The 19,627-nt window shown below is 51.4% G+C and overlaps 1 protein-coding gene across 1 annotated transcript; it reads left to right on the forward strand.

Annotated features, from left to right (window-relative positions):
• On the forward strand, window positions 1-19,104 carry NEMF (nuclear export mediator factor). Its single transcript, XM_041410416.1, has 33 exons — window positions 1-160; window positions 1,162-1,230; window positions 1,569-1,671; window positions 3,181-3,306; window positions 3,381-3,529; window positions 5,077-5,144; window positions 6,087-6,173; window positions 6,848-6,924; window positions 7,348-7,418; window positions 7,512-7,587; window positions 8,771-8,833; window positions 9,020-9,097; window positions 9,388-9,596; window positions 10,020-10,205; window positions 10,510-10,573; window positions 11,024-11,112; window positions 11,583-11,686; window positions 12,026-12,088; window positions 12,212-12,324; window positions 13,209-13,266; window positions 13,597-13,655; window positions 14,069-14,189; window positions 14,565-14,895; window positions 15,378-15,420; window positions 15,503-15,552; window positions 16,217-16,364; window positions 16,626-16,703; window positions 16,777-16,968; window positions 17,528-17,560; window positions 18,188-18,294; window positions 18,375-18,418; window positions 18,512-18,591; window positions 18,874-19,104. The coding sequence occupies exons 1-33, from the start codon at window positions 102-104 to the stop codon at window positions 18,949-18,951; spliced, it is 3,276 nt and encodes a 1,091-aa protein (XP_041266350.1). The 5' UTR covers window positions 1-101; the 3' UTR covers window positions 18,952-19,104.
• Window positions 19,105-19,627: the final 523 nt, after the last annotated feature.

Below are 19,627 nucleotides of genomic sequence, written 5' to 3' on the forward strand. Positions count from 1 at the left end.
GTGGCCGTGAGGGAGCGGGAGCCGTGAGGGGCCGGGAGCCGGGATCGCGGAGGGGCCGCGGGCCGGGATCCCTGTGGGTCTCGGCGGGCGGCGCCGGCGCCATGAAGTCCCGCTTCAGCACCGTCGACATCCGCGCGGTGCTCGCCGAGCTGCGGCAGAGGTACCGGCACTCCCTGACCCTCCAGCCCCCGGGGAGCGGCGCCCGGCCCGGTGGGACCTGGTCCTGCCCCGGGTCCCGGTCCTGGTTTTGGTTCTGGTTCTGTCCCCGCTCCTCCCTCTTCTCCGTGGTCCTGGTCCCGGTGTTCCCGCCCCGCCGTAGTCTCAGGGCTGCGGGGGCTCTGCTGCTCCATCGTGTCCCGTGTGACAGCTCTGCCCCTCAGCACAGAACCCGCTGCCAGCCCTGCCATGGCCGGGACACTGCCACTGTCCCAGGCTGCTCCAGCCCCAGAGTCCAGCCTGGCCTTGGGCACTGCCAGGGATCCAGGGGCAGCCACAGCTGCTCTGGCAATTCCAGCCCAGCCAGCAATTCCCAGTTCCCAATCTCCCATCCATCCCTGCCCTCTGGCCGTGGGAGCCATTCCCTGTGTCCTGTCCCTCCATCCTTGTCCCCAGTCCCTCTCCAGCTCTCCTGGAGCCCCTTCAGGCCCTGCCAGGGGCTCTGAGCTCTCCCTGGAGCCTTCTCCTCTCCAGGGAACATTCCCAGTTTCCCTCACATCCCTGTGGAGCTCTGACACATCCCTGGTGTCCAGCCCTGCTCTGAAGGGAGTGACTGACGCCCCCAGGCCGGTTCAGTGCCCATACTGGGATTACTGGTGCCCTGTGCTGGCCAGGAGCTCCAGTATCACCAGTTCACTTTACATCCCTGCCACAAAGGGGAGCACGGGCAGGAACTGGCAGCTTTCTCCATTTCATTCATCAATATCAATTCCTCCATCTAATTTTCTCCCTCTCTTAATTGTTGTCTCTTAAGAGCAGTTTCTCCATCTCTCCATGGTTGTTGCTTCCAGCTCATTCCATTAATCTTCCTTTGCTGCCCTTTTGGTTACTCCTTGGTAATTTATCATAACTTGCCCTTCTGCTTACTCTAATTGCCACTGGGATTTTTTTCCAGCCAGTTGTGCTTTGGATTCTCCAAAGCATTTCTTGTTTTCCTTTTGGCAGCTTGTTGGGAATGAGAGTGAACAACGTTTATGATGTGGATAACAAGACCTATCTCATTCGCCTGCAAAAGTAAGAGCTTTAAATGCCTTTATTTACAGATTCTTTAGGAGTGCTGTGTGAAAACCAGATTTTTTTAAATTGCCTGCAGTAATTTCTCACTTGTTTTGTGTGAAATTCTGCTGGTTTTTGGTGAAATGCAGTAATTTTTACCCAGAAAGTTCTAAGGAAACGGGAAACGCCGCAGAAAACCCTCCGCAGATGGGCTGGTGGTGGGGTGGCTGCTCCTGTGCCACCTGGGATCCCAGAAAGTCCTCGTGTGGAGGGAGTGCAGGGCATTTTGGGGTGCAGCTGGGCATTTTGGGGTGCAGCTGGGCGTTTTGGGGTGCAGCTGCTCTGTTTTCCCCCAGGCCAGAGTGCAAGGCCACGCTGCTGCTGGAATCCGGGATCCGCATCCACCTGACGGAGTTTGAGTGGCCAAAGAACATGATGCCATCCAGCTTTGCCATGAAGGTGAGCTCAGCAGGGCTGGTGTTTTAGAAAGGAAGGAGTGGTCACCTTCTGGCCTTGGAGGCAGGAAATTAGGGAAGGGTTTTCCCAGTGAATCCTGGTCCTGCAGGTGGCTGAGGACAAGGGAAGAGCAAACGTGGGCTTGGGGTCACGTCGCCGATGTTCAGTGCCCAAAACAGGGAACATTCAAATTTATACAAACCTTTTATAAACTTGATTTATAAATTCCTTCCGGAACGTTGCTCCAGCAAAGTCCTTGTCATTCCAGTTGGATTGTGTGAATTTTCAGTTGCTGGATGCAATTCAGTTCAGGGGTTCAGGCCTTGCTCCAGGCTCTTAGGCTGGGCTCCTGCAGGTGCATCCATGGGGATACAGCCTGGGATGACTCCCATGGATCTGGTTATCCTCTGGGTGCAGCCAGAAGTGGCTCAGCAGAGATTCTCCAGGGTGGCTTTCCACAGCAGAGATGGATGCAGGAATAATCCCAGGTCTCTTTATAAAACTCTTAGAATTTGAAGCAGCTGCTCCCTTGAGCTAAACAAACAATATGGAAAAAATGTGTTAATGTTAAGAATTGGGCTCAATTTTAATTACAATTATAAAAATGAAGGTGTTACTTCGGTGAGCACCAACATTTTCACTCTTGTGATATTTGAGTTAAACGGGAAGTGGTTCCTGCCACAGGAGGGCTCTGTAGCCAAGCCATTCCCAGGTGTTTTCAGATGTTTCCCAGACGTTTTTCCCACCCCTCTGATGCCTGGAAAGGCTGCCTAGAGCACAGGCTAGATAGAGTTAATGGATAAAGGTGATTATTTAGTGGAAAGTCTTTAAAGGGCACACCTTGAGCACGCAGGAGTCTTGCTGAGGCCACACCCAGACGAGTTTTACAGACAGATGAAAGTTTGGTCTATTTGCATATCAGAGCTTAATTGTCCAATTATAACTTCAAGTAATGAAGTCACTTGCTCCAAAGTTTGCCCCTTGTCCTGGTTTAGAGCAAATCTGGGAGAGAACCTCCCAATAGGTTTCTCTAGAAAGCAGATTCAATTGGCTCCTCCCCCAGCTGGCTCAGGAAAAAGACTTCCTTGGAGAAAAGTTATTTCACAGGCAAAACATTCACCAGCACAAAAACCCAAAAAAAGTGAACAATATTAGTGAACAAAACCCCCCTGATTAATTCCCTGTTGGTTACATTTTTCGGTGCCTGAGCCAGCGAGGCGTCCTTGAGTTTCAGGCCTAGAGAGGAATTGTTCATCTGCACAAAGCAGGAGGGAACAGGAGGGAACAGGAGGGATTGTCTCATCTGCACAAACCAGGAGGGAACAGGAGGGAACAGGAGGAATTGTCTCATCTGCACAAAGCAGGAGGGAACAGGAGGGAACAGGAGGGATTGTCCCATCTGCACAAAGCAGGAGGGAGCAGCAGCTGCCAGCTGGCTTTTAGAGTCACCCCCTGAGGCGGCGGCAGCGATTTGAAAACCACACAAGCTCGAGCTTGAGGCCTCCCCCGCAGTGCCGGAAGCACCTGAGGACGCGGAGGCTGGTGAGCGTGCGGCAGCTGGGCGCCGACCGCGTCGTGGACCTGCAGTTCGGCAGCGAGGGGGCCGCCTACCACCTGATCCTGGAGCTCTACGACAGGGTGAGCCGCCGCTGCCGGCGTGCCCCGGGGCAGGGCCGCCGCGCCGGCCCCGCTCAGGGTCCCCGTGCTCGCAGGGCAACGTCGTCCTCACCGACCACGAGTACCTGATCCTCAACATCCTGAGGTGCCGCACGGACCAGGCCGACGACGTCAGGTTCGCGGTGCGGGAGCGCTACCCGGTGGAGAGTGCCAAAGCTGCTGTGCCCCTGCCCACCTTGGACAGGTAATTCCAGTCCCAGAGCTCGTATTTGGTGCCAGTGCCAAAGCTGCTGTGCCCCTGGACAGGTAATTCCTGTTCAGGAATAATTAACCTGGACAGGTAATTCCCCCTGCCCACCTTGGACAAGTAAATTTATTGTGGCCAGTGCCAAAGCTGCTGTGCCCCTGCCCACCTTGGACAAGTAATCCCAATCCCAGAGCTCATATTTGGTGCCCAGTGCCAAAGCTGCTGTGCCCCTGGACAGGTAATTCCTGTTCAGGAATAATTAACCTGGACAGGTAATTCCAATCCCAGAGCTCGTACTTGTGCCAGTGCCAAAGCTGCTGTGCCCCTGCCCACCTTGGACAGGTAATTCCAATCCCAAAGCTCGTATTTGGTGCCAGTGCCAAAGCTGCTGTGCCCCTGCCCACCTTGGACAGGTAATTCCAATCCCAGAGCTCATATTTGGTGATTTATTGGTGCCAGTGCCAAAGCTGCTGTGCCCCTGGACAGGTAATTCCTGTTCAGGAATAATTAACCTGGACAGGTAATTCCAATCCCAAAGCTCATATTTGGTGCCAGTGCCAAAGCTGCTGTGCCCCTGCCCACCTTGGACAGGTAATCCCAATCCCAGAGCTTATATTTGGTGATTTTTTGTGGCCAGTGCCAAAGCTGCTGTGCCCCTGGACAGGTAATTCCTGTCCAGGAATAATTACCCTGGATAGGTAATTCCAGTCCCAGAGCTCATAGTTGGTGATTTCTTGTGGCCAGTGCAAAAGCTGCTGTGCCCCTGCCCACCTTGGACAGGTAGTTTCAGTTTCTGTTGGAATCTGAAATGCAGGGAATTCTCAGAGCTTTGGGCCTGTGAGCCAAAGCTGAGAATTAAACTCAGGATTGATCTGAGCCCTTGGAAAAGGCTCCCAAACTGAGGTGCCAGAAGTGAGAATGTGGATTTACAGTCTAAAGCAGAGACATGTTGAGCTAAGGAAAGGAAAGTTTAGAGTTTTAGAGTTTAAGACATAAAAATAAAAGTAGTTCCAGAGGTGAAGAAGGAGTTTAGGATGCAGCACTGTGGGTCTGTGTGCCATAACATGAGTGGCTAAGGAAGCTCACACTGTAGCATGGGTCCATAAGATGAAATATTTAAGGGTTGGGTTAAAACCATAAATATCCTTGTTGGCAGTGTTTTATTGGGGAATAAATCCTTAAAAAGTCTTGTAACTGAGGGTCTTGTGACCTTCTGAACTGTGCAGTGAAGATGTGAGCTGAACTCATCCTTCCTGCCTGTGCAGAAGATAAGAAAATAAACAGCATCCTCTAAAAACCTCAGAGATCCCATCTGTAACTCATTCAAAACTCTTTCAGAAATCCCCATGAATTTCAGAGCTCATAAATGGTGTATTTATTGGGACAAACCCAAATTGTCAGAGCTGTGAAAATCTTTGGCTAGTTTATTACAGGCCATTTTTAATCTCATTTTTTTAAGGCTGGAAATGTTTTGTAGCTTCTAAGCAATGCAGTGTTGTTTTAAAACAACAGATGGAATTGCAAGTTTTTATTTTCTCCTGCAGGTTAACTGAAATCATATCAAATGCACCCAAAGGGGAGCAGCTGAAGAGGGTTCTCAACCCACTCCTTCGTAAGTGGTTGGCCTTGGTCAGGAGATGGAATGAGGTCACTCAGTGTGTGCTGTGTCATGCTGGAAAATTTGGATAACTTATCCCAGAACCCTGGAGTGCTTTGGATTGGAAGGAGCCTTAAAACCCATCTCATTTCACCTCCTGCCTTGGGCAGGGGCACCTTCCACCCTCCCAGGCTGCCCTGGAAAACAGGGATTTAGTGATTCCAAGGCCTCTGCACAGAGCTGTGGCTCTGCTGCAGCTCTGCCTTGGGGCATTTTGCACCACCAGGAGCTGTAAGTGTAAAGTCAGGTTTTCCTGAGCACAGAACCAATTTTGTCATGTTTGAGGTCATCAGAACAAAATTGCTTTTCCTCCTGACCTGCCAAAGCTGCTCAAGCAGAGAATTTCCTGAGCAGCTCAAATCACACCTGAGCATGACTTGCCCCATCTCTTCATTCTCTTTTTCACCACCCTTTTCTCTCTCTTTCTCTACCCTGCTCTCTTAAATAATTTCTAAATAATAATGATGATGATGATGTATAATTGCTAATTACTGTCCCCTCTGATCCCAGTTGTGCTGTGTCCCTGCTGGGATTTGGTTTTTTTCTGATCCTGTCATGTAGGAAGCCTTGGCCTCACGTGGTGTTACTGATCCAGTTACCAGGCACAGCTGCTCCACTCTAAAATCCTCACCATTCTTCCCTTTGTGGCAATTTTGGCTTTTTCTCACCCCCTCCTCCTTACCCACCCTCCCCTCCTGCCTCTTCCCTGGTTTTTGGTGCTTCTCACACTCTTGTGTCAGTTTTGTTGTTTGTTTGTTTGTTTGTTTTAATGCAAACTGTGAATATTTTCTTCTCACACTCTTGTGTCCAGTTTGTTGGTTTTGGTTTTTTTTTTTTTAAATGCAAACTGTGAATATTTTCTACAGATGATCCTTCACTATTTCTTTTTTTTAACAGCTTATGGGGCCACTCTCATCGAGCACTGCCTTATAGAAGCTGGATTTTCTGGAGCTGTCAAAATAGATCAACAGCTGGAAAATAAAGGTGTAATATTTTAAAGGCTGGGCCACAAATATGGGGATTTTTATGTCTCTGCAGTGGTTTTTTCCCAAGGAGATGAGTGAACCTGTGGTTCTGACCGTGTGGTTTTATTTTTTAATGTGTTTAGCTTGGGGACCATCCTTGTTTGCATTAAAATTGTTGATTTGTGCATAAATTGGAGATAAAATGTCAGATTGTTCTGTAGTCTAAATGATTTTATTCTGACATCACCTCTCCCATGAGGTGAGTTCTGGTTGTTTGACAAGAAGAATTAATATCCAAGTCTTTATTTGTAGCAAACATTGGGAATTTGGTAACATAGCAGCTTTACATTTATTGGGAAATTAAAGATTTTGGTAATGAAATCAGAAAATATTTTCCTGCAGTCTTATTTTCCTCCTGTGTTTTATATTTGCCATAAATCCAGAGGATTTTTTCCTTCCTACTGCATTATGGTGCAGTAAAAAAATAACTTCTCACTGCTTCTGGGTTATGCTTTAATTTCATAAAGTGCTGGTATTGTGGGGTCTTTTTTTCCTCCTGAAACTTGAATAATTATGTGCTAAAATCATCTAAATAAATTTTTATTTTAAAAGTTTCCCAGATGTAAACTTAGACTTCTGTTTAAAATGAGCAGTAATTGCAGGGATGAAATATTTCTGCTGTTTTCTCTTCAGAAAACCTTGAAAAGGTTCTTTCAGCTCTAGAGAAAGCAGAAGAATACATGGCCCTCACTGACAACTTCAGTGGAAAGGTGGGTCTGGGGTGGCTTATCAATGATTTGGAATTGCAGAGTTAAGGTGGCAAGCAGGAATTCCTCAGGAATTCCCAATTCCTGCTGTTCCCAGCTCTGCATTTTATTCCTGGGTGCCAGGTGCTGATGTGGAATAAAAATTGCTTTCTTTCCACAAGCTGGGCAGCAATTAAATAATGCACAGGCAGATTGTGTGAATCCTGGGAGATTTGCACTTGGGATTTAATAGGTTCTGTAATAAATCCTGCACCCAGACTCTGCATTTATGGGATAGTCCTGAGGGCTGGGAGAAGTTCACTTCTTTTTCCAGAAGAAACTGGAGTCAAAACAAGACACTGGGGTCAGGCACAATGTTCCCTGCTGGAATTATTTATTGCTACCTAAACCTTTCCACAGACAAATGATATTTTTGTTTTCTTTCAGGGTTATGTTATCCAGAAAAGGGAGAAAAAGCCAAGTCTGGAACCAGATAAGCCAGCAGAAGATATCTACACGTAAATATTTGAAGTATTTTTCCCTTTTTTTCTACTAGTCTGCATAACAGAAATTAGTTTTTCAGGTGATAATATCAAATGTGTATTTTACAGATATGAGGAATTTCATCCTTTCTTGTTTTCTCAACATTCAAAATGTCCCTACTTGGAATTTGACTCATTCAATAAGGTACAGTGCTTTTGCTGATGCTGTACTTGGGTGCTTGAATTGACTGCTGCTAAAAAGAGTAATTAAAACACAGTGCAGGGGCTGTTAATGAACGCAGAGACCTTGGAAGGGATGAATCATTTTGTGGATGAATGTTTGATGAGAAAAAGCCAACCCCAGCAGGGGTTTGGGCTGCAGCTGGGCAGTGCTGGCTGCTGAGCTCATCCTGCAGTGTGGAACCTGTGAGGGAGGTGGAAGCTTCCAGTCAGAGAGTCCCAGATGTTTTGTTCTGGAGTTGTCTCTGGAGTTAATAACTGTGGCAGACATCACATTTACACTTCTCCTGTTCTTGCTCTGCAAGCCTCAGGGCTCTTACTGGGGCTTCCTTGGGCATTGTCCTTTCTGCTCCTTGACTCATTAACATCTGGAGTCGTTAATTGGCCTCTTGTTCTTGACCTTGATCTCCAGAATTCCCACTGCACGCTCCTGCCCTGCTTCCTGCCTCAATTTCTGTCATGTCCCTCAGTGATCACAGAACCCCAGAATGGTTTGGGCTGGAAGGGACTCAGAACCCACCCAGAGCCAGCCCTGCCATGGCAGGGACACCTCCCACTGCCCCAGGCTGCTCCAAACCCCATCCAGCCTGGCTTGGGCACTGCCAGGGATCCAGGGGCAGCCACAGCTGCTCTGGCAGTACCAGCCCAGCCAGCAATTCCCAATCTCCCATCCATCCCTGCCCTCTGGCAGTGGAGCCATTCCCTGTGTCCTGTCCCTCCATGCCTTGTCCCCAGTCCCTCTGATGATCTAAACAGCCTTCCTCATCTTGTGCTTTAAGCACAGCTGGAGCAGTTCTTAGGCACTCTGGGTTTTTTTAACTAACCCAGTGGAGCAGCAGGGGTTCAGGGCAGACAGATCTGCCTTTGCAACCATTTAATCTGAACCAAAGCAGCTTTTCCATCATTTCTTAGCAAAAAGATGAGCCATTGCTTGGCCACTGTTTTCCTGCTGTGTTTGCAGTGAGACTCAGCCCTGAGTGTCTCCCTGGACTCCTCCCATGGGAAGGGAAATGGGGAAACTCCTGGAGGTTGTCTCAGCCTCTGTCACCTCTTCCAGAGCTTTGCAGCCCCCTCTCTGCAGGGACCCTCCTGTGCCTGCTCTGAGTCAGGCCAGCCTGGGGGTTCTCCAACCTGACTCTCTCCTGCAGGCTACAGATGAGTTCTACTCCAAGCTGGAGGGGCAGAAGATTGATCTGAAGGCCTTGCAGCAGGTGTGTCCTCATCCAGCCTGGGCAGCTGGGATGGCTCCACATTTCCAGAGGATTCTCTTGCTTCTTGCAGTGATTACCTGATGCCATTTGGTAATGGCATCAGATAATCACTGCAAGATTATATATACATAGAAATATATTTTTATATCAAATATTTGTAATTTTTTGCCATCTTGTATTTAAAAGGAAAAACAAGCATTGAAGAAACTTGAAAATGTCCGTAAGGACCATGAGCACAGACTGGAAGCTCTCCAGCAGGCTCAGGTAAGACAGATTTTGGGTTTTAATTTAAAAAGTGCATAACCACATCACCACGGGATGGTTTGGTTGGGAGGGAGCTTCAATCCCACGGGCAGGGACACCTTCCACTATCCCATGTAGCTCCAGCCTGGCCTGGGGCACTTCCAGGGATTGGCAGCACTGGAGTTGGATCTTCTCCTGTGCCGCCACTTCAATCCATCCTTGGGTTTCTTCACCGCTGCTTCCATTCTTACAACAACTGCTGCCGAGCACGTGCTTGGCTGCGCTGGCTCCAAGCTCCTCCTTTCCCCAAGGAAGCTGATAAGCTGAAGGGGGAGCTGATAGAGATGAACCTGGAGGTGGTGGACAGGGCCATCCAGGTGGTCCGCAGCGCCTTGGCCAACCAGATCGACTGGACCGAGATCGGGGCCATCGTCAAGGAGGCCCAGGCCCAGGGGGACCCCGTGGCCGTGGCAATCAAAGAGTTAAAGCTGCAGACAAACCACATCACCATGCTGCTGAGGTGAGTGTGCTGCATCGGGAGCTTAGGGATTTTAAAATACCCCAAAATTGCTTTTTTTTTGTAGCCAGAAGTTTGGGTAGAAAAGCTGGGACGTGGCAGAGTTCATCTGTGAATTTTTGGTTACCTCGCTTTCAGAAATGGCAGTTTATAGAACAAACTTGCTTTCAGTCAGTTCCTTGGATTGGAAAAGTTGGGCTCTTTATCTTCTGATTTTGTTTTATTTTTCCCCCCCAAATTTGGCTGACTCCAGGACAAAAAAGGGTTGGCACATGAAGCTTCCTGTGTCTGCACAGTGTGAAGGGTTTGGAGGCTCCTTGGGCCATTTCTAAACTTCTGAGAGAATAAAATTAAGAGCACATTGCACCAAGGATTAAAAATTAACCAGTTCTCTTATCTCAGTCTTATGATCTCACGTGTTTTTAGGAACCCCTACGTGTTATCTGAAGAGGAAGAGGAGGAGGATGATGCTGACGTAGAGAAGGAAGAAACAGAAGAACCAAAAGGAAAAAAGAAAAAGAATAAAACCAAACAGTTGAAGAAACCTCAGAAAAACAAACCCTTATTGATTGATGTTGATCTCAATTTGTCTGCTTATGCCAATGCCAAAAAGTAAGATTTTTTTAGTAAATGTGTGTTTTTTGTAGGAGAAATTTCTCTGGGTGTGCAGTTGTTGGTGATAATATTGCAGGAAGAAGGGTTTTGGGATATCTTGTTAAAAATAAGAGTTAAAGATTGAAATAGCAGCCTGTCCTGAGCTCTGGGATGGGAATTCCCTGGTGCAGGGCAGCTGCTCTGTGGCTCACATTGGTTGAGTTTTCCAGTTCTGCCCATGGAACAAAAGGCCTGGGATGAGTGGGAAAAGATGAGGGAGTGGATCTGCTGGGATTTCAGGACACACACTTGTGTTTCACAGGTACTATGATCACAAAAGACATGCAGCCAAGAAAACTCAGAAGACAGTGGAAGCTGCAGAAAAGGTATTTTTTTCCCCCCCTTGGATTTTAGAAGATATTTAAAAGGAAAATCCCTGCCACTGCTCAGTGGGAAATGCTGACCTGGTCTGAGCAACCCTAACAGAACATGAAAGGGAAAAGCAATCACCCAGAGTTGTTTTATTCTTGACATTTGGAGCTCACTGGAGGATTGCAGATCCCTGATGGATCCTCCTTTTCCACCAGTGGCATTGGGAATACTCAGAGCAGGGGAGACACTGACAGACCAGGACTTGGAGTGCAAAATGAGTGGAAATCCTTCCAGTGCAAGAGCTGATCATTTCAGGGAGCAGCTCTCCAGGGTGCAGTTTTAAGAGCAGGGCTGGAGCCTGCACTGTGATCAAGTCCAGAGCCATTTCCTACCGACTTTCCCAGTGTTCAGTGGGGAATTCTGTGATTCCTGCTGGATGGTGACGGTGCTTTCTGTCCAAACAGGCTTTTAAATCAGCTGAGAAGAAGACAAAGCAAACCCTGAGGGAAGTTCAGACTGTCACCACCATCCAGAAGGCCAGAAAGGTCTACTGGCAAGTACAGCTCCCTTGTCCTTCTCTCATGTCCTGGCAGGATGGAGCTACCCTGGATCAGAGTGGAGCTCTTTAGGATTTCTGAGCACTGCACTTTGCATGGAGACTCCTTAAAGAGTCAGACAATCCCAGAATGGTTCCCAGGGACAGCAGCCCAGAGCAGCTGTGGCTGCCACGTCCCTGGAAGTGTCCAAGGCCAGGCTGGACGTGGCTTGGAGCAGCCTGGGGCAGTGGCAGGGGTGGCCCAGGGGGACTGGATCATCTTTAAGGTTCCTTCCAAACCATTCTGGGCTTCTGTGCTTTAAAAACCAAACAGATGAAACAAAACATCAAAGCTTTTAATTATTAAAATAAAAATAAATAGGAGGGCTGTGCTAAGATGGATATTTTGAGTTTATCAAAAACCACCTGTGCAATGTCCTGTTAGTTCCAGGTGTTGCTCACACTGGGGATTTGCTGGAATTTGGCAGGTTTGAGAAGTTCCTGTGGTTCATCAGCTCTGAGAATTACCTGGTGATTGCTGGCAGGGACCAGCAGCAGAACGAGCTGATCGTGAAGCGCTACCTCAAACCAGGTGAGCCCATGGAGGCCATGGGGGGTTTCCTCCTCCTTCCCACTTGTGTGAGTGCCCAGGAGTGGCAGGGGAAGGTCCCTCTGCTTTGTCCTTGAGCTGGGCCTTGGATCAAAGGGAATTTTGGTGGTGGGAGTTCCTCTGGTGCCATGGGGCGAGAGCAGCTTGGATGGGCTCCCCTCAGGAGCAGAGGAGCTGAATCTCCCTGGGCCAAGGATGGGCTGAAAGGCTTCTGTGTCCCCACCCTGCCCCTTGCAGCCAGACCAGGCATTTCCATCTGACATTAGAGACTTCCCTGGCTCCAGGGATGTGTGGATCTGAGGGAAGCCTCCTGTTTCCCAGGGGACATCTACGTGCACGCGGATCTGCACGGAGCCACCAGCTGCGTCATCAAGAACCCCTCAGGTACCTGTGGAGGACAGGAACTGGCATTGCCTTCCCTCGGGATGGGTACCAGTCCTTCCTGGGAAGCTCCCAGGCTGGGTCAGGGCAGGATTTGATGGCTGCTGGTGTGCTGGGTGTTCCCAGGTGAGCCCATCCCGCCGCGGACGCTGACGGAGGCGGGGACCATGGCCCTGTGCTACAGCGCTGCCTGGGACGCCCGCGTGGTCACCAGCGCCTGGTGGGTGTCCCACAGCCAGGTGAGCACATCAGCTGCAGCTCTCCAGGCACTGCACCCCAGGGAGCTGGGATGTGACCCCAGACAGGAGCCCACGGGTGTGGATCAAACTTCTGTGTGAGGGTCTGGAGATCACACCAAAGTTGTGGTGGTTTTGTTGATGCCTCAGGTTTAGCTTTTCTATTTTCAGGTTCTGAGCTGCTTTAGTGTGTGGGGCTGGGCTCCACATCAGGGCATGGTGAGCTCTGTGCACAGAGCAGGGAGACAAAACAATTCCTGCTCCAGCTGGGCACCAAGGACAAATGATCCAAATCTCAGCCCAGGAGCACAAACCCCGTGGGCTGCAGAGAGAAAAACAAGCAGGATGGGAGTGCAGGGGCTGAGCTGGAATTGGACACTGAACTGCAATGTGCACATGGAGCAGAGCTGATCCCAGGGAGAGACCCCGGGAGCGCTCGTGCATTTTGGGACCATTTGGGTTCATCTTGGGGGCAGCCCTGGCTGGGCTCTGGTGCTCATGGATGGATCATGGCTCAGGTGGATCCATGGAGGAGATCCTTGGAATCAATCCCTGCTTTATTCTGGAACTCCATCCAGCCTCTGTTCTGGAGCAGCCTTCTCAAGGCATTATTCCCTGAATGCTCCTGAGTAAATCCTGGGTTTATTTCCTGAGTTGCTCACCCAGGACTCCTAAAACACAGTGCTGGTAGGGTGTGATTGGATTGAAACACCCCTTAGGAAAATTCCCTGCTAAGGAGAGGAAGAGCCCCTTGGATATGGAATCCTGCAGAGCTGTTCCCAGGAGTTCAGCTCCTGTTGAGCCAGTTTTTCTCTTGGTGCTGTTGTCACCTGATGTTGGACTTCTGTCACAGAGATTTTTCACAGTTTATTGTGGTTTTCTTTTAGGTTTCTAAAACTGCCCCCACGGGAGAATATCTCACTACTGGCAGCTTCATGATCCGAGGTGAGGCACAAGGGAGCAGTGGCAATGGGATGTTTTCCCAAAGGTGCTGGGCTGTCCTGCAGTGGCAGCAGATCCCACTCTTCTCCCAGAAGTCTGTTGGGAATGGCTTAGTCTGAGTATCAGGCAGCTGCAGCAGCAGTTTGAGCTGAGCCCTGGGCAGAAGTTCATTAACTCAGCTGCTTTTGAGCTCTTCTGTTCTCATCCCAGAGATAAAAAAGCCCCAGTGTAATTTTTTGGTAGCCTAAAGCCTCTAATAAAAATGAATTTTGGAAGTACATCCTGCAGCATGGCTGCTAAAGCTCCTCATGAGACTCTCCCTTTGTTTTTCAGGGAAAAAGAATTTCCTTCCACCTTCCTATCTGATGATGGGCTTCAGCTTCTTGTTTAAGGTACAGCTTTTCCATGCAGCTCCTGCTGGCTTTTGTAATTTGCTTTGAGCTGCAGGAGGTTTATTTTCTGCATCTTGCTTATCAGAGTATTCCCAATTACTTCTTTTCCCACTGGGAAAAATCCCATAAAGAGCTTCTTGCTGATAATGGCTCTGCTTTCATTTCCATCTCAGCCCAGTGTGCTCTGTCTGCATTCCAAACAGACTCTAAGAGAACAGCCTTTGCTGTTCCCCCAGCTCTGTTTGGAATCTGAACATTCCTGTGTGTCACCCTGACTTGTGGGCTTGGCACACTTGGGTCTGGTTTAATTTTCTTGCCTTTTGATGGCAGGAAGTGTTAAAAAGGGAAGGAAAAGCTGAGTGAGGTGTTGTGTGAGCATCACCAGGCCTGACCCAGAGGCTCCTTGTTTTCAGGTGGATGAGAGCTGTGTCTGGAGGCACCGGGAGGAGAGGAAGGTCAGAGTCCAGGAGGAGGAGCTGGACACGGTTTCCAGCAGTGCCAGTGAGCTGCTGGCTGAGGAGGTGGAGCTTTTAGGTATGGGGGGCACTGGGGCTGCTGGGGGGTCCCTCAGGCTCTGGGTGATCCCAGAGTTTGGATCACTGATGGGACAAAGGGGAATAGTTTCACACTGACACAGGACAGGGATGGATGGGAGATTGGGAAGGAATTCCTGGCTGGGAGGGCGGGCAGGCCATGGCACAGGGTGCCCAGAGCAGCTGTGGCTGCCCCTGGATCCCTGGCAGTGCCCAAGGCCAGGCTGGACAGGGCTTGGAGCAGCCTGGGATGGTGGGAGGTGTCCCTGCCATGGCAGGGGTGGCACTGGGTAGGCTTTAATGTCCCTTCCAACCCAAACCATCCTGGGATGATGGATCCTGGTATTCCTGTGTTTTCCTGCCCTGCATGCCCCAGATGGAGGAGACAGCAGCAGTGAGGAGGAAAAAGCCGAGGCTGAGGCAGCTCCAGGGGCTGAGGCAGCTCCAGAGGCTGAGGCAGCTCCAGAGGCTGAGGAAGCTCCAGAGGATGTGGAAGCTCCAGAGGATGTGGAAGCCACAGCTGAGAGCACCCGAGAGGAGAGCAGTGCTGAGCAGGGAGGAGGGAACTCTCCTGCTCCAGAGGCTGACTCGGAGGAGGAGGATGGAGACTCTGAGGAGGAGCATCCAGAGCCCAAGAGGGAAGTGAAGGAGGAAGAGGTGAATTATCCAGACACCACAATCGACCTGTCACACCTTCAGCCCCAGAGGTGAGAGAAGCAGCAGCTGGGGGCACCTGAGGGTCCCCTAAAACACTGCCAGGACAAGGCTGGGATGCATTGCCATCCCTTCCTTCCATGCTCAGCAATGGGAATGCTGGAAACTGAGCCCTGAGCTGCCTCTGCTCTGCTGAGGCTGTGGGATGAGCTCGGCTCCCTCTTGTCCCTGGGACTCCTTAGAGGGTGCAAGGAGCAGGGATGGGTGAGGCTCATGGGAAGCTGCACTCTGGGGCTCCCTCGGTGCCCAGGCTGTGTTTGGTGCTTGTGTGTGTGAGAGAGGAGCTGGCAGAAAGCTGAGATTGTTTTCTAAAGTGAATCCAGTGTTCCTGCCTTTTCCAGTCACCAAAGCTGAGATTGCCAAGCTCTGGAAAGCTGAAAGGTAGAACCAGGCTGCTGAATTTGGGCTGTGGTTGGCGTGTCCATGGTGAGCTGCCCTCCATCTGCTGATGAGCTCCTTTTCCTTCTCCCCACAGATCCCTGCAGAAAATCATCCCCAAAGAGGAAGAGCCCAGCTTGGTAAGGTCCCAGCTCCAGTGGGTGCCCAGGGCAGTGGGAGCTGCTGGGCAGGACCTGCCCTGAGCTGCCTTTCCCTCCTCAGAGCGACAGCAGGGCCCAGGGCCGGAGGCATCTCTCTGCCAAGGAGAGGAGGTGAGAGCCAGTGGGTGTTCCAGGGGATCCCAGGATGGTTTGGGTTGGAAGGGACCTTAAATCCCATCCCATTCCACCCCTGCCATGTGCAGGGACACCTCCCACTGTCCCAGGCTGCTCCAAGGCCTGTCCAGCCTGGCCTTGGGCACTGCCAGGGATCCAGGGGCAGCCACAGCTGCTCTGGACAAATGCTTCTTCCCCATTCCCTCCCCATGTCCTGGGCACATCTGTACCCACCCCATTGTCCATTCTGCATTTCCAGGGTGAGGTGCTGCTCTTGTCCTTTGGGAATGCTGGCTGGGCCCCCATGTCCTGGGCACATCTGTAACCACCCCAGTCCATGCCCATTGTCCATCCTGCATTTCCAGGGTGAGGTGCTGCTCTTGTCCTTTGGGAATGCTGGCTGGGAACACAGAACTGGTGGGATGGAGAGGTTTTTCTGAGAGGGGCTGTTTGCAGTGTTCCTCTGGGTCCCTGTGGCTGGGAAGCAGGGTGGGAATGCTGTCAGGGTTTTACTGGTGGGATGGAGAGGTTTTGCTGAGGAGGGGCTGTTTGCAGTGTTCCTCTGGGTCCCTGTGGCTGGGAAGCAGGGTGGGAATGCTGTCAGGAGAGCAGGAGCTTCTCTCACCACAACAAATGAGGGTGTTGTGACTGTTCTCCTTAGAGAAATGAAGAAAAAGAAGCAGCAGAACAACTCTGAGAACTCGGAGCTGTCTGAAGAGAAGCAGAAGGAGGCAGAGACCCAACCTGTGGCTGCTCCCAACTGCCCCAGGGCAGCTCCAGCCCCCCAGCCCATCAAGCGGGGCCAGAAGGTGGGCAGGACCAGGGGAACCTGGGCTGAGCTGTTGGCATGGAAACACGGAGAGCAATCCCAGGGTTTGGGATCCATGGCTGCTTTGAGGGGTCTCTCGTGATGGTGCTGGGCGTTAGCACGGAGCTCACTGGAACCAGTGCCTTGCTTACTGGTGAACTGCTCTGAAAGTTTGGGATACTGGGAAGGAAAGAGCCATCTGTGCTTGCAATACTCTGCTAAAAGCTGTCATTTCTGAAGCTGTTGGTGTTTCCTGCTGCAGAGTAAGATGAAGAAGATGAAGGAGAAGTACAGGGACCAGGACGAGGAGGACCGGGAGCTCATCATGAAGCTGCTGGGGGTGAGGGGGAGTTGTCCCTTCCCCGGGGTGTGGTGGCTCTGGTCACCAGCCCTGACCACCTGTGTCACCACAGTCTGCAGGCTCCAACAGGGAGGACAAAGGGAAAAAAGGCAAGAAGGGGAAGACAAAAGAAGAGGCAGCAAAGAAGCAGCAGCAGAAACCCAAACCCGTTCGTGCAGCAGGAGGGGGCAAGGAGACCCTCCCAGCAGGAATTGTGCTGCACGAGGCACAGGAGCCAGCCCTGGATGAGCTGCAGGAGGACAAGGTGAGGAACAGGGTGAGAAGGTGAGCAGCTCTCTCCTCCCTTGTCCATGTGTCTGTCCCTTGCTGGGGCTTTCGTGGCTCCTGGGAGGCTGAGCAGCTCCCCTTGGATTTTGGGCACTGTGGAGAGCTCTGTGTTTGCTGCCAGTGCTCAGGGAGCCCACTGGATGCCAGGGCAGCCCAAAGCCCTGCAGCAATCCCTGTGCTCATCCTTTCCCAGCACAGCCAGGACTGGGCTCGGAGCGGTCCCGGGCTCCCGTTCCCCCAGCAGCTCCCCCTCAGGCAGGTGGGAGGAGCTCCCAGCCCTGGCGCTGGGATTTGCTATCTCCGACCTCCATCTCCTCCTCCCAGCTCGGCGTGTGCCAGGCAAATTAGAGGTTGGAAAGAAACACTCCACCCTCCCACCCACGGCAGAGGGCTGCTCTCACCGTGCTTGTGCAAGGAGCTCAGGTCTCTTTGCAGGGAGAATGGGGATTTCTGGGCCTGCTGATTAAAGAATTTCCTGGGGACAGGGGAGGCAGAAGCAGCTCTGGTTTCTGATGTGTCCTTGTTTGTGTGTGCAGGAGGAGCAGGACCAGGAGCAGCCAGGACTGGAGGTAAATGCTCAGTTCTGTAAGGGCTGAGGTGGGGCTGTGCTCCTGCTGGGACTGGGACATGTGGGAGCCCTCCAGGACTGTTTGAACCCACCGTAATTGTATTTTAAAAATTAACCTTTTCTGCCTGCCCTGCTCATCTCCACATCCCCATAAACCCAGAGCTGGCTCCAAGGATGTTTGCCCTTGGTTTTGCCTTGGTGGCTCTGGGCTGGAGGATGACACAGTGAGTAGTGCAGGTTCTTTACTTCAGAAGTTTGTTTACATGTAAAATGGAAAACTTTTCTGTAATTACTTTTGTGTAATTACAGGCTGTGGGTGTTGCCCAGGGCTGGGAATAAGTGAATTCCTTTAAGTTCCTCCATGGAGGAGGGTAACGGTGTCTGCCAGGGAAGCTTTGGGTGACCCTTGGCCCAAAACCAAGATCCAGCCAAGGATGTGATTTTAGTGATGAAACAGATCAGTCACAAATCCTGGCTTGGGCATTCCATGCCAGTTCCATGCTCATGGAGCCATGGAATGCTCTGCTTGGAAGGGCCCTTCAGGGCTGCCCGTTGCCAGCTCCTGCCCCGTGACTCCAGGCAGGGCTGAGCACGGGGCCAGGTCCCAGTGGAGCTCTTTGTGTCCCAGGAGAGCGAGGCCCTGCTGGACTCCCTGACGGGGCAGCCCCACCCCGAGGACATCCTGCTCTTTGCTGTCCCCATCTGTGCTCCCTACACAGCCATGGCCAACTACAAGTGAGTGCAGCACCTTCCTGGGAGGGCACGTGGTGAGTGTGTGTCTCTGACTTCATACCTTTATCCCTTTCCTTGGGCAGGTACAAAGTCAAGCTCACCCCGGGCACGCAGAAGAAGGGCAAAGGTATGGTGTGAGAGCCTGACTCCCCTCCTGAGCTCTGCCTGCTGAAGGCAGCGTGGGTTTCCAGCTGTTTCACTCTTCCCTGTGTTTTTCCAGCTGCCAAGATTGCCTTGCACAATTTCATGCAGTCCAAAGAAGCCAGTGCACGAGAGAAGGACCTGTTCCGCAGCGTGAAGGTGAGGCTGGCTCTGCAGAGTCTCCTCTGCAAAGCACAGCAGAATGGCCACAGGCGCCATTTTGGGAGGAAATGCTGCCAAAACTGAGCGTGCTGCTGGGTTTTTTTAGCAGTGGCATCTCCAGGAAACCCTCTGGGTGTGGGAATTCCTGGAGCAGGGGCAGGAGCTTGCACTGGGAGTTGAGGGTGGAGATGTCCTCACCAGGGCCAAGGCAAGGATCATCCCGGTGCTCCAGCAAGGCTTTCCTGCTGTGCTCACCTTCTCCTCTCCCATGTTCCCTAGGACACAGATCTGTCGAGAAATATTCCTGGGAAGGTGAAAGTGTCTGCACCTCACCTCCAGAACATGAAGAGGAAGTGATTCCATGCTGGGGGCTCTGGCCCCAGACCGGACCCAGACCCACAACCAGGACTGAATTCCAGCAGCCAGGGCCTGTATTCCTGCTGGTTTAGCTGGACTCTGATACAAATTGCAGATAAATATGGAATTAAATTGCTGGCATTTGGTCAGGAATGTCCTCCCCTGCTGCTGCTTCTGTCTTCGAGCACTCGTTCCCCACTGCTGGGCCAAGGCTCTGGAATTTGGGGCAGGAAAACTCTGGGGTGTTCAATCCCACAGCCTCCAGGAGGGCAGTGCCAGTGGAGAATGCTTCCTTTGGGAAGGTGGAATCGTGTTTCCCCCCAAACATCCCCTGGCTGTGGAGAGAGGAAGGTGCAGGCCCAGACCCCCCCAGCCCAGCTGTGCCAGAACCCTGTGGAGGGGAGGAAGAGCAGGGCTGGGAGTCAGGATAAACCCCCAGGATCTCAGGAATTACAGCACAGGAATTGTTCTACAAGTCAACATTTTTAATTAGTTTTTGAAGACAGCTTAAAACATGATTCCCCCCTTCCCCACAGCAGCACGGCCTGGCCCTGTCCCCCGTGTCCCCTCTCCATGTCCCTGCAGCCAGGGGACATCCCTGGGGCTGCTCCAGGGGCAGGGAACAGGCACAAACTCCCAGTTACACTCGCAGGGCAGAATATCTGCTACCTAAGGT

Source organism: Onychostruthus taczanowskii, unplaced genomic scaffold (genome assembly GCF_017590055.1).
Source record: "Onychostruthus taczanowskii isolate IOZ18803 unplaced genomic scaffold, ASM1759005v1 scaffold100, whole genome shotgun sequence".
In the NCBI taxonomy this organism is placed as follows: Eukaryota; Metazoa; Chordata; class Aves; order Passeriformes; family Passeridae; genus Onychostruthus; species Onychostruthus taczanowskii.